The sequence below is a fragment of the Salmo trutta genome, chromosome 19, assembly GCF_901001165.1.
Source record: "Salmo trutta chromosome 19, fSalTru1.1, whole genome shotgun sequence".
NCBI lineage: Eukaryota > Metazoa > Chordata > Actinopteri > Salmoniformes > Salmonidae > Salmo > Salmo trutta.
In genome coordinates this window covers 42,640,701-42,655,388 of record NC_042975.1, presented here as the reverse complement: position 1 = coordinate 42,655,388, position 14,688 = coordinate 42,640,701, and the positions used below count along the sequence as shown (strand labels likewise).

Below are 14,688 nucleotides of genomic sequence, written 5' to 3'. Positions count from 1 at the left end.
GTGGTATGCAGTATTGGGTTGTGGTGCTCTCTACAATGTTATCCTGTTGTGGTATGCAGTATTGGGTTGTGATGCTCTCTACAATGTTATCCTGTTGTGGTATGCAGTATTGGGCTGTGGTGCTCTCTACAATGTTATCCTGTTGTGGTATGCAGTATTGGGCTGTGGTGCTCTCTACAATGTTATCCTGTTGTGGTATGCAGTATTGGGCTGTGGTGCTCTCTACAATGTTATCCTGTTGTGGTATGCAGTATTGGGCTGTGGTGCTCTCTACAATGTTATCCTGTTGTGGTATGCAGTATTGGGTTGTGGTGCTCTCTACAATGTTATCCTGTTGTGGTATGCAGTATTGGGCTGTGGTGCTCTCTACAATGTTATCCTGTTGTGGTATGCAGTATTGGGCTGTGGTGCTCTCTACAATGTTATCCTGTTGTGGTATGCAGTATTGGGTTGTGGTGCTCTCTACAATGTTATCCTGTTGTGGTATGCAGTATTGGGCTGTGGTGTTCTCTACAATGTTATCCTGTTGTGGTATGCAGTATTGGGCTGTGGTGCTCTCTACAATGTTATCCTGTTGTGGTATGCAGTATTGGGTTGTGGTGCTCTCTACAATGTTATCCTGTTGTGGTATGCAGTATTGGGCTGTGGTGCTCTCTACAATGTTATCCTGTTGTGGTATGCAGTATTGGGTTGTGGTGCTCTCTCCAATGTTATCCTGTTGTGGTATGCAGTATTGGGTTGTGGTGCTCTCTCCAATGTTATCCTGTTGTGGTATGCAGTATTGGGTTGTGGTGCTCTCTACAATGTTATCCTGTTGTGGTATGCAGTATTGGGCTGTGGTGTTCTCTACAATGTTATCCTGTTGTGGTATGCAGTATTGGGTTGTGGTGCTCTCTACAATGTTATCCTGTTGTGGTATGCAGTATTGGGCTGTGGTGTTCTCTACAATGTTATCCTGTTGTGGTATGCAGTATTGGGTTGTGGTGCTCTCTCCAATGTTATCCTGTTGTGGTATGCAGTATTGGGTTGTGGTGCTCTCTACAATGTTATCCTGTTGTGGTATGCAGTATTGGGCTGTGGTGTTCTCTACAATGTTATCCTGTTGTGGTATGCAGTATTGGGCTGTGGTGCTCTCTACAATGTTATCCTGTTGTGGTATGCAGTATTGGGTTGTGATGCTCTCTACAATGTTATCCTGTTGTGGTATGCAGTATTGGGCTGTGGTGCTCTCTACAATGTTATCCTGTTGTGGTATGCAGTATTGGGTTGTGGTGCTCTCTACAATGTTATCCTGTTGTGGTATGCAGTATTGGGTTGTGGTGCTCTCTACAATGTTATCCTGTTGTGGTATGCAGTATTGGGCTGTGGTGTTCTCTACAATGTTATCCTGTTGTGGTATGCAGTATTGGGCTGTGGTGCTCTCTACAATGTTATCCTGTTGTGGTATGCAGTATTGGGCTGTGGTGCTCTCTACAATGTTATCCTGTTGTGGTATGCAGTATTGGGTTGTGATGCTCTCTACAATGTTATCCTGTTGTGGTATGCAGTATTGGGCTGTGGTGCTCTCTACAATGTTATCCTGTTGTGGTATGCAGTATTGGGTTGTGGTGCTCTCTACAATGTTATCCTGTTGTGGTATGCAGTATTGGGTTGTGGTGCTCTCTACAATGTTATCCTGTTGTGGTATGCAGTATTGGGCTGTGGTGTTCTCTACAATGTTATCCTGTTGTGGTATGCAGTATTGGGTTGTGGTGCTCTCTACAATGTTATCCTGTTGTGGTATGCAGTATTGGGCTGTGGTGCTCTCTACAATGTTATCCTGTTGTGGTATGCAGTATTGGGTTGTGGTGCTCTCTCCAATGTTATCCTGTTGTGGTATGCAGTATTGGGTTGTGGTGCTCTCTCCAATGTTATCCTGTTGTGGTATGCAGTATTGGGTTGTGGTGCTCTCTACAATGTTATCCTGTTGTGGTATGCAGTATTGGGCTGTGGTGTTCTCTACAATGTTATCCTGTTGTGGTATGCAGTATTGGGTTGTGGTGCTCTCTACAATGTTATCCTGTTGTGGTATGCAGTATTGGGCTGTGGTGTTCTCTACAATGTTATCCTGTTGTGGTATGCAGTATTGGGTTGTGGTGCTCTCTCCAATGTTATCCTGTTGTGGTATGCAGTATTGGGTTGTGGTGCTCTCTACAATGTTATCCTGTTGTGGTATGCAGTATTGGGCTGTGGTGTTCTCTACAATGTTATCCTGTTGTGGTATGCAGTATTGGGCTGTGGTGCTCTCTACAATGTTATCCTGTTGTGGTATGCAGTATTGGGTTGTGATGCTCTCTACAATGTTATCCTGTTGTGGTATGCAGTATTGGGCTGTGGTGCTCTCTACAATGTTATCCTGTTGTGGTATGCAGTATTGGGTTGTGGTGCTCTCTACAATGTTATCCTGTTGTGGTATGCAGTATTGGGTTGTGGTGCTCTCTACAATGTTATCCTGTTGTGGTATGCAGTATTGGGCTGTGGTGTTCTCTACAATGTTATCCTGTTGTGGTATGCAGTATTGGGCTGTGGTGCTCTCTACAATGTTATCCTGTTGTGGTATGCAGTATTGGGCTGTGGTGCTCTCTACAATGTTATCCTGTTGTGGTATGCAGTATTGGGTTGTGATGCTCTCTACAATGTTATCCTGTTGTGGTATGCAGTATTGGGCTGTGGTGCTCTCTACAATGTTATCCTGTTGTGGTATGCAGTATTGGGTTGTGGTGCTCTCTACAATGTTATCCTGTTGTGGTATGCAGTATTGGGTTGTGGTGCTCTCTACAATGTTATCCTGTTGTGGTATGCAGTATTGGGCTGTGGTGTTCTCTACAATGTTATCCTGTTGTGGTATGCAGTATTGGGCTGTGGTGCTCTCTACAATGTTATCCTGTTGTGGTATGCAGTATTGGGCTGTGGTGCTCTCTACAATGTTATCCTGTTGTGGTATGCAGTATTGGGCTGTGGTGCTCTCTACAATGTTATCCTGTTGTGGTATGCAGTATTGGGCTGTGGTGCTCTCTACAATGTTATCCTGTTGTGGTATGCAGTATTGGGCTGTGGTGCTCTCTACAATGTTATCCTGTTGTGGTATGCAGTATTGGGTTGTGGTGCTCTCTACAATGTTATCCTGTTGTGGTATGCAGTATTGGGCTGTGGTGCTCTCTACAATGTTATCCTGTTGTGGTATGCAGTATTGGGCTGTGGTGCTCTCTACAATGTTATCCTGTTGTGGTATGCAGTATTGGGCTGTGGTGTTCTCTACAATGTTATCCTGTTGTGGTATGCAGTATTGGGCTGTGGTGCTCTCTACAATGTTATCCTGTTGTGGTATGCAGTATTGGGCTGTGGTGCTCTCTACAATGTTATCCTGTTGTGGTATGCAGTATTGGGCTGTGGTGCTCTCTACAATGTTATCCTGTTGTGGTATGCAGTATTGGGCTGTGGTGCTCTCTACAATGTTATCCTGTTGTGGTATGCAGTATTGGGCTGTGGTGCTCTCTACAATGTTATCCTGTTGTGGTATGCAGTATTGGGTTGTGGTGCTCTCTACAATGTTATCCTGTTGTGGTATGCAGTATTGGGCTGTGGTGCTCTCTACAATGTTATCCTGTTGTGGTATGCAGTATTGGGCTGTGGTGCTCTCTACAATGTTATCCTGTTGTGGTATGCAGTATTGGGCTGTGGTGCTCTCTACAATGTTATCCTGTTGTGGTATGCAGTATTGGGCTGTGGTGCTCTCTACAATGTTATCCTGTTGTGGTATGCAGTATTGGGCTGTGGTGCTCTCTACAATGTTATCCTGTTGTGGTATGCAGTATTGGGCTGTGGTGCTCTCTACAATGTTATCCTGTTGTGGTATGCAGTATTGGGCTGTGGTATATTCTATTCTAGTGTGTCGTTTGACCATCTAAACGATGATTCCATACAGTAACATTACAACCCTTTCTCTTTTCATTTCATGCTTCCTCCACTCGGTTAATTTGTGCAGGCAAATTCACTCTCTCCTGACAGCCCCATGCAACAATAACCATATGATCGCCTCATTATAACCGGGAACATGTTATTTCTCATAATACTCAAATCCCAATACTGGCTCTATTTATTCAGTCTGAGCCGGGTTTGTAATTATACTGTACATCCAAACCAATAGAATGTATGCTGAAGTATTAATAACTCCAAAATAACTCCTTGGGTGCATCAGGAGAGCGCTGGGAATCATAATTCTGTGATTTGGTGTTTGTTGGTTGCAGAGGGAGAGAAACAAACACATGAGATTAACTCATTAAGAGTCATCCGATTCTGTCTGTCAGATAGGACTGATCTGATGGAGAGAATGGGGACGAGATGAACAAAAAGAAGAGGAAGAATGAGTAGGAAGAAGAAGAAGGTCGGAGAAGAAGAAGGAGAAGAAAGAAGAAGAAGGAGAAGAAAGAAGGAGAAGGAGAAGAAAGAAGGAGAAGGAGAAGAAAGAAGGTCAGAGAAGAAGAAGGAGAAGAATAAGGAGGAAGAAGAAGAAGGTCAGAGAAGAAGAAGGAGAAGAATAAGGAGGAAGAAGAAGGAGAAGAAGGAGAAGGGGAAGAAAGAAGGAGAAGAAGAAGGAGAAGAAAGAAGGAGAAGAGAAGAAAGAAGGAGAAGAATAAGGAGGAAGTAGAAGAAGGTCGGAGAAGAAGAAGGAGAAGAAGGAGAAGAAAGAAGAAGGAGAAGAAAGAAGGAGAAGAATAAGGAGGAAGAAGAAGAAGGTCAGAGAAGAAGGAGAAGAAGAAGGAGAAGAATAAGGAGAGCGGAGTGTTTCATCTCTCTTCTTGATGTGAGAAAGCCTCTCTCTCTCCCACAGCCCAGTGACGGTGGGCCCTTTCCCAGAGTTCATTAATTAGTTAATTAGTTAATTAGTCAGAACAGATGGCTTTGCAGCACAAATCAGGAGGCTGCATGGGCCTGGAGCAGTCAGGAGGAAGGTAGGGGCAAGGTGAGCAGGCAGCAGCGTTGGGGTGGAGCTCTACTGTAGGTAGGTACTAGTGTATAGACTCCTAACTCCTAACATGCTAAACACTCCTGGACTGTACATGGCAGACATTTAGGATTTTCTTATAGACATATTCTCCCCTTTCACAAATCACAAGCATATCATGAATTAACTTAACATCCACCAAACGTTAAAAAAAAATTGAAAACCCTTATGTAATTGTATGTGAGTTTATAGAGATGTGTGTAAGCCTATATGTGTGTGTGTGCCGTGGCCACATTGCATTAACATTTGTTTGAATGATTTTTTTTGCTTCGCTGCAGATTTAAAAAGCACTTCTGATGGTTTATTTTTAGATTGTTCCCTTCTCCCCCTTCTGTTGCTCCTTCCTTCTCTTCAGCTCTGTCTCTCTCTGTTTCTCCCTCTCTCATCTGTCTCTATCCCCCTTCTCTGTCGTCCCCTCCCTCCCTACCCCCAGCTCTCTGTTAAAGACACAGGCAGAAGTAAGGTTGGCATATGTGAGTGTGCGTGTGCATGAGTATAGGATAATACTATGTGATTATGTGCTAAACCTATTGTAGAAACGTGGAGCAGTTGTCTTTCTCTTTTCAGGCCAAAAACGTTTTTGTCCATTGAGAGAGGTGGTGAGAATGGATGGCACATTGTACTGTTACATATTCAAACATACACACACGTACGCAAACACATACACTTACATGTACGGACACACCCACACGCACGTACACACATACAAACTCCCTAACACACACACACACACACACACACACACACACACACACACACACACACACACACACACACACACACACACACACACACACACACACACACACACACACACACAATCCCTTCAGTACAGTAGAGTAACCCATTAAAAGCAGAACAGAGGGAGCGAGATGAGGAAATAGAGAGAGAGAGAGAGAGAGGTTAGTCTACTCGCCCACGTACCAAAATGTTCAACCATGTTAGAGGAATCGAGGGCACTGCATCATCTCTCTGCATCGCTCAGCAGGATCGCTCTCTACCTCTGTATGTCACTGTGTGTGTGGTGCATAAATACTGTACACTACACACAGGTAAACTACACACACCACACACCACACATACAGTATGTAAATCACACAGACAGACTACTAGTTGGCTTGGGAATGATGCAAACATGGACTCCATTGAGGACTGTTTGGATCAGTGAATTAGAGGCATGCAGAGCAAGGATTAGATAGTGCATTAAGGAAACTTAAGTTCACACGGCGGATTGTTCTCACGCTCCACTCGCTAATGTTTCCAGTTTGTCAGACAGATGTAGAAAAGCATAACAGCACGTGAAACATGCACCACAAAACAGGCAGGACAGAGCTGCTGCCAGGTGTACCTCAAACTCTCAGTATGTTCCCTCTATTGGCTGGCCCAGTTGGTCAATGACTGTGTGGATCACGTTCCACTGTGTTTACACTAGTGGTAAAGCTTGGACTGTGTCCTAAAATACTCCCATTTCCCTCTTTATGAATACTCTGATGTGTTGAGACAGGCTTGATACAATAAACCAGATCCCATTACCCAACCTGGCAACCACAATGGAGATTGTGGATGCTCTGTGGTGTACAGTACACAAACAAACAGCTGTAGAAACAAACAGGCAGTCAGCCCCTCAGAACAGCTGACTAAACTCCTATCCACTGGCTCAGAGTCTGTACACAGGGACAGGGCAGAGCACACAAAACTCAGGTCACATGGTGCAGCTAGGGCCAGATGGTTCTCCTGTTCTGGTCATGTGATCAGGACCAACTCCAGGACCTAGCTGTAGACTGTAACTAGGACCTAGATATCTTCCTGGTCAGTTCACATCATTAGGAAAAGTGCCTCGTTCTATATAATTGTAAGGCGTCTAATTAAGGAGAGTGAAACCATAGAATAAGAGTTCTGGGACCTGATGGTGCAAGCAGGAAGTGATGTCATAGTATGCAGACAGACAGACTCACCGAGCACGCCCAGACGGTAGTTCATGGTGACCACGATGACGTTGCCGTAGGCTGCGAGGATGCTGGCGTCGAACATGTTTCCAGCCCCCTCCATGTAGGAGCCGCCATGGATGAACAGCATCACGGGCTTCTTCCGACGGTCACGGATATCTGTGGCGAAGAGCGGGACATGGACATACACAGAAGTATGCACAAACACAAAAGATGAGAGGATGAGAGAAAGAGAGTAGAAACACTTTAGATTCTGAGAAAGAGATGACAACTTTTCGTCTCTCTACAAAAAAACAATCCACAGGAATGTCCACAAAGCCATTCACTAAAAATCATATATCCCCCTCTGCATACAGATATAGGATCTTAATTGGATCACTCTTTCGTTGCTGAGATCCTTCCTGCACAGGTTTAAAAATGTTTCTAAAGTTTATTTTCCACTTGCCCTGAAGGAAAAATGTATCAACCCCTACAAAAAATGTCCATTAATTATAATCAACATAATAATACACATTTCCTGTTGCTGCAGGATTATTTACCTGATGTAGCAAACTGGCACAAATGAGGATCCTACATCTGTATGTGCCTTTCGATCTCCCTCATCTTTAACTATATCCTCAAAGTCTGAAACATACACTTCTTCTCCTCATTCCTGCTCTTCATACTGAACTGAGGTGACATTATAGGTTGAAGCAACAGTGTTGAAAGCTACAAGGTTGGAACCTATCCAGTACTGTCTCTTATCAATGGTTAGCCATTTTAGATATTGGAACATTGTCTTAGTGTTGTCATGGCAGTCTGTATTTTTCTGCCCCCTCTTGTAGTGTCGTGGTCCTATCTGTAAGTTTCCCTGCGTCCCCTCTCTCTGTGGTATTATGGTACAGGTACAGTCTGTAACTCTCACTGTCCCCTCTGGTGAGTTATGGTACAGTCTGCCACTGTCTCTCCTACTGCAGTATAATGGTACGATCTGGGTTTTTCAGGGTCCCCCCTCTCTGTGAGGTACTGTGGTACGGTCTGCGTGTCTTTAATAAGGCAGAGCTGCCAGTGGTTCCCAGTTAGCCTAGCGTCTGCCCTGTGGATAATTCATATGAGAGCCAGACCAAGTGGAAACATAAATAACAGCCACAACATCTGTTTACCCTGATGACTTTCTGGAAGGAGATGGGAAAGAGACAGAGGGAGAAAGATGGGAAAATAGAGAGCAAGAGAGAGAAAGATGAGAAAATACATACTGTAACTTAGAGAATGATGGGGAAAAAGACAGGAAGGAGAGCGAGAGAAAGAAAAGAGAGAGAAGAGGAGAGATAGAAAGAAAGATACATGGCCCCTGAACAGAGACAGAGAGAGAGGGAGTGAGCAAGAGAAGGAGAAAGAGTAATGTCACAAGAAAATGGTGGGATGGGATGAGATTAAACAAACCGTTACAAAGTTCTACATGGCAAGGTCTCTTCACGGACACAGAGATGCATGTAGGAAAATGCACAAACGCGTGCACACTGACACACAGAGACACACAGAGACACAGGCAGGCAGCTGCGATGCTGAGTCGCTATGGAAACTGCCTCCTCTCTCTCTAATAGAACCGCACCAGCCATTCCATTGCATTGACTCACTCGGAGCCTGTTGCCGTGGTAACAAATTCTACTCACGTATTTGCACACCCGCCTGCATCACAACCTGAATCTCAGGTTACACATGCACCAGAACGCATCACTCACACACCACTGCAACAATGTACAATTTATCAATACACACACATGCAGTCACCTTTTATAGAACATACAGTGCACTCGAGAGACATGAACATTCACACACAATACATTAAATTCCTGACACACACACACTCTTTTCCCATCTCTCCGACATTCACACTTATGCAACCAACATTGCATATGCACACACTCAGCAATGGAGGAGTTCACACACACACACACACACACACACTCTCCCACCCTCCATTCCTTTTCCCCCTCTCTCCAGTGTGTTGTGAGCCTCTGGTGATTTCCCAGAGGAGATGTAAACAAGTTCAATTATCCCAGCATTACCAGGCCAGCAGAGCCCTGGGTGTGATGCCTGGCTAATGGATCAGCTCTCCTCTCTGTCACCAGGCAGTCACACTCCACAAACACATGACAAATGACACCCACACACGCACACACACACACAGACAGAGAGGGACACGTAGCACTGGACTGGCGCTCATCAAGAGCAGAGCTAGGACACTTGGAATACCTGGAGCAGGAAATACGTTTCCCGTTTCACGGAAGTTCAGCACCATAGCGCGATTGAAATGTAAAGTATAGTTTACTGTGAACGCCGTCTAGGCGCACATTGCCTTTAAATGACATTCGCCCTACAGCGCTGAACTTCTGCGATCAGGATTGAACCGAGCCCTTTGTCTCTGAGACTGTCGTTGTATGACTGTTGTGTGTTTGTGCGACCTCCAAAGGATGCAAGACAATATATCTCATTGTATACCCACATAAAGCATTCAATTATCTCTGTGTGAATAAGAGCTAAATTAAAGTACACTGACTGTACAAAACATTAGGAACTGCTCTTTCCATGACATAGACTGACCAGGTAAATCCAGGGGAAAGCTATGATCCCTTATTGATGTCACTTGTTAAATCCAATTCAAATCAGTGTAGATGAAGGGGAGGAGACAGGTTAAAGAAGAATTTTCCTTGAGACAATCGCAACATGGATTGTGTATGTGTGCCATTCAGAGGGTGAACGGGCAAGACAAACGATTTAAGTGCTTTTAAACGGGGTATGGTGGTAGGTGCCAGGCGCACCGGTTTGAGTGTGTCAAGAACTGCAACACTGCTGGGTTTTTCATGCTCAACAGTTTCCCGTGTATCAAGAATGGTCCACCACCCAAAAGACATCCAGCCAAACTTGACAACTGTGGGAAGCATTGGAGTCAACATGGACCAGCATCCCTGTGGAACGCTTTCGACACCTTGTAGAGTCCATGCCCCAACGAATTGAGTCTGTTCTGAGGGCAAAAGGGGGGTACAACTCAATATCAGGAAGATGTTCTTAATGTTTTGTGCACTCAGTGTATATACAGTGCATTCTGAAAGTATTCAGATCCCTTGACTTCTTCCACATGTTGTTACGTTACAGCCTCATTCTAAAATGGGTTAAATAAATTATTTTCCTCATCAATCTACACACAATACCCCATAATGACAAAGCGAAAAACAGTTTTTTGAAATTTCAGCAATTTTCTTAAGAATAAAAAACAGAAATAGGTGCAGGTGCATCCTGTCTTCATTGATCATCCTTGAGATGTTTCTACAACTTGATTGGAGTCCAACTGTGATAAATTCAATTGATTGGACATGATTTGGAAAGGCACACACCTGTCTATATAAGGTTGAAGGAATAGTCCGTAGAGATTCGAGACAGGATTATGTCGATGTAAATATCTGGGGAAGGGTACCCAAAATTTTTTGCAGCATTAAAGGTCCCCAAGAACACAGTGGCCTCCATCATTCTTAAATGGAAAAAGTTTAGAACCACCAAGACTCTTCCTAGTGCTGGCCGCCTGGCCAAACTGAGCAATTGGGGGAGAAGGGCCTTGGTCAGGGAGGTGACCAAGAACCTGATGGTCACTCTGACAGAGCTCCAGAGTTCCTCTGTGGAGATGGGAGAACCTTCCAAAAGGACAACTATCTCTGCAGCACTCCACCAATCAGGCCTTTATGGTAGAGATGCCAGACGGAAGCCACTCCTCAGTAAAAGGCATATGACAGCCTGCTTGGAGATGACCAAAAAGCACCTAAAGGACTCTCATACCATGAGAAACAACATTATTTGGTCTGATGACTGGTGCAAAGGTTCACCTTCCAACAGGACAACAACTCTAAGCCCACATCCAAAAGACAACGCAGGAGTGGCTTCGGGACAAGTCTCTGAATGTCCTTTAGTGGCTCAGCCAGAGCCCGGACTTGAACCCGATCAAACATCTCTGGAGAGACCTGAAAATAGCTTTGCAGCAACGCTCCCCATCCAACCTGCAAGAGCTTGAGAGGATCTGCAGAGAAGAATGGAAGAAACTCCCTAAATACAGGTGTGCCAAGCTTGTAGCGTCATACCCAAGAAGACTCAAAGCTATAATCACTGTCAAAGGTGCTTCAACAAAGGACTGAATCCTTATGTAAATATAAAAAAACATTTTTTGCTTTGTCATTATGGGGTATTGTGTGTAGATTGACGACGAGAAAACAAACAATTTAATACATTTTAGAATAAGGCTGTAACGTAACAAAATGTGGAAAAAGTCAAGGTGTCTGAATACTTTCCGAATACACTGTACATGTGCGTTTGAGTTTGATTGCATGTATGTGCGTACGTGTCTAACATGATGATGTACATGTTGCAGTATGTCTGTTCATGGTGAGTAAATGTGTCATTGAGCCACCTGCAGCAGTCTCCAGGTGTACTTGTCTCCTCAGAGAGACATCTCCCTAAGTGATTGACTCACATCTTGTCAGACAGCATTTCATTAAACTATTAACAATGTTATTAACATACCCAGTCATAGAAACAGCTTTTAGACACTGCCACACGTATGTGTCATGCATGTAATATGCACATGTATATAATATTTACAGTGTCATAGATTTTCAAGCCGATTGAAGTCAAAACTGTAACTAGGCCACTTAGGAACATTCAATGTCGTCTTGGTAAGCAACTCCAGTGTATATTTGGCCTTGTGTTTCAGGTTATAGTCTTGCCGAAAGGAGAATTTGTCTCCCAGTGTCTGTAGGAAAGAAAACTGAACCAGGTTTTCCTCTAGGATTTAGCCTGTGCTTAGCTGTATTCAATTTTTGTAATAAAAAAAAAATCCCTAGTCTTTGCCAATAATAAGCATACCCATAACATGATGCAGCCACCACCATGCTTGAAAATATGAAGAGTGGTACTCAGTGATGTGTTGGATTTGCCCCCAACAACGCTTTGTATTCAGATGATTTCTTTGCCACAATTTTTGCAGTACTACTTTAGTGGCTTGTTGCAAACATGATGCACATATTGAATATTTTGATTCTGTGCAGGCTTCCTTCTTTTCACTCTGTCATTTAGGTTAGAATTGTGGAGTAACTGATCCATCTTCAGTTCTCATATCACCACTATTAAACTCTAACTAACTGTTTTAAAATCACTATTGGCCTCATGGTGAAATCCCTGAGCAGTTTCCTTCCTCTCCGGCAACTGAGTTAGGAAGGACGCCTGTATCTCTGTAGTGATAATTAATAACTTTGCCATGCTCAAAGGGATATTTAGCGTCTTTTTTTCTCTTTCTTTACACATCAACCAATCGGTGCCCTTCTTTGCAAGGCATTGAAAAAACCCTGGCCTTTGTGGTTGAATCTGTGCTTGAAATTCACTGCTCGACTGAGGGAACTTTTTATTAATTTCAAACATTTTCTACAAACAAAATTCCACTGACATTATGGGTTATTGTGTGTAGACCAGTGACACAAAATCTCAATTTAATCAATTTTAAATTCAGGCATTGACAACAAAATGTAGAAAAAGTAAAGGGGTGTGAATACTTTCTGAAGGAACTGTACATCATATATATGTAGCTGTACACCCCTTTGTACAATATATATCATTCATTCATTCTCATGGAGGTGTTACTAAGCTTCAGCACCGGAGCCAACATGGCAGCAGGGGTCTGGACTGACCCAGTCAGACTGGTTCATCCTTAGGAGCAAGAGGACCAGGGGTTTGTCAAGACTTCCCACTTGCCTATGTTTGTGTGGGTTTTGCTGCCCATGTTTGTATGTGATGGAGTGTGTGTTGGTGTAGGATGTGTGTGTGAAAAAAAGTGATGGAGCGTGATTGAGTGTCTGGATTCATGTGTATGTGAGAGTGCTTGGAGGTCATGTGTGTGTGTTTCACGCATGATAAGAGTGCATGTGTTAGTGCATTATAAGAGTGCATGTGTTAGTGCATGATAAGAGTGCAATCGAATGTGAGAACGTGTGTATCATTTTCCTCTCTAACCTTGCAGTGACAGTTGGGGATGAGCCTGTGTCCAGATGGGGAGAGGACAGGAGCAGTCTCACTCAGCCTGAATCCCAGGCCTACAGGGCCAACAATGCCCTCACTGTCCTGCCTGCTTCAAAACAGCCCCTAAAATATTCTCCCTCTCTCCCTCTCCAAATGGATTAGCAATCTCTGTCTCCTTTTAAACCATAGCAATTAGAGACGGCAGAATGGGACAACTTAACACGTAAACAGCATACACACTCTAACACATGCACGCCCACATCATCACACACACACACACATATATACAAATCAGACACACAAACACCTGATCGGATGCACACACAAAGATGCACGCACACACACAAACACTATGGTAACAGTCTGATCTTTCAAACCGCTTGATTACATAAAGTCAATGCATCTTTTCCTGGCTAGTTTTAACAACTGATTACCTGGTTATTTGCATGTGTAATGCATGTCAGTTAGCAAGCTCCACTGCTTGGAATCCATTCAAATGACAGCCTACAAGCCCCCCCCACCACCACCCACCCAAACTATACTGCTTTTACTGTAAAAGTCCTCACCTATTCCCCAACATATAACTTAATAAAGAAATGGTAAAGTGGATCAATCAAATGACCCAATCCAAATGACGAAGGTAAAGAATATTACACAAGGTTAAATATTCACTGGCGCAAGACAGAATACAGTCAAAACAGCACGACTTTGTAAAAAGTTCTACGCAAATCAAATTCTGTTTATTGGTTGATTAACCATATAGCGAAAAAGGAGAAAACTGCTCTGTGGCAAGGGTGTGTGGAACAATTGAGGTGTGTGTGTGTGTGTGTGAGAGAGAGAGAGACAGAGAGTGAGTGTGAGAGAGAGTCTATATCAGTCTACTTCACACCATTAACTAGTGTAGCTAGTTAAGTATATGGTATAAAATAATATATAATTGTGTATATTATTAGACGTATTATATTATTGTGAGACGATTACAATTACAGAGAAAAGTGATGTGATTACACTTAGACACAAACTAATAATATTAGTTTGTTATTCAATTCAACTATCCCCTCCAAAAGTCTGAAAAATACAACAAAAGGGTAAAACATGCAACAAAAATACCTTCATCCCTCGGTTTGTTCATTGTAGACTCATCGTGTTTTTTTGTGAGCGGACCTAAGGTTCAGAAAAAAGGGAGGGAAAAAGAGAAAAGAGAAAATTCAAAAAGATTTTACACTTTGCTGAAAAAGCAAAAACTAAAAAGTCAACAAGAAAACAAGAGGAGAAAAATGACAAAGCAGGAAGAGCAACCTCTATCTCATTATCAAAAGTCTCCGAAACAACCGAAAGCTAAAAGTAAGAGAGCATTACAGATACAGTCTCCTGTGGAGACAACTAGCCTGTTCCCCTGCACAGTACCTAGCCAAGAGCTGCCTGGTCAACGACCCCAGAGAACATCTTATTGTTTTTCTCTTCCCATTTATTCCCTACACGTTAGTGCTTTGTAGAGGAAAATCAATGAAGAGAATCAAGCCATCATTCTTTGCCGTCAGAAGGCAGACAGGGGAATGCCAACCCATCATGAAGCATGTGCCCACTTAGCCCCTTAGCCCAGCGCTGCAGCCCTCAGGCTACAGGGTATCTGGGCCCTCTACACCACGTCCATGGGGACTG

At 43.5% G+C, this 14,688-nt stretch overlaps 1 protein-coding gene across 2 annotated transcripts in view; it reads right to left on the bottom strand.

Annotated features, from left to right (window-relative positions):
* LOC115154626 (neuroligin-2-like) overlaps nt 1–14,688 on the bottom strand; it is a 79,729-nt gene that overhangs the window by 32,927 nt on the left and 32,114 nt on the right. The window contains exons 3-4 of one of the 2 annotated variants that reach the window (XM_029701066.1): nt 14,137–14,190; nt 7,000–7,149 (exon numbers count right to left, since the gene is read on the bottom strand). In XM_029701066.1, the coding sequence (XP_029556926.1) occupies nt 7,000–7,149; nt 14,137–14,190 (204 nt within the window). The remainder of the gene's footprint in view (nt 1–6,999; nt 7,150–14,136; nt 14,191–14,688) is intronic. The other variant, XM_029701067.1, reaches the window with a different exon arrangement.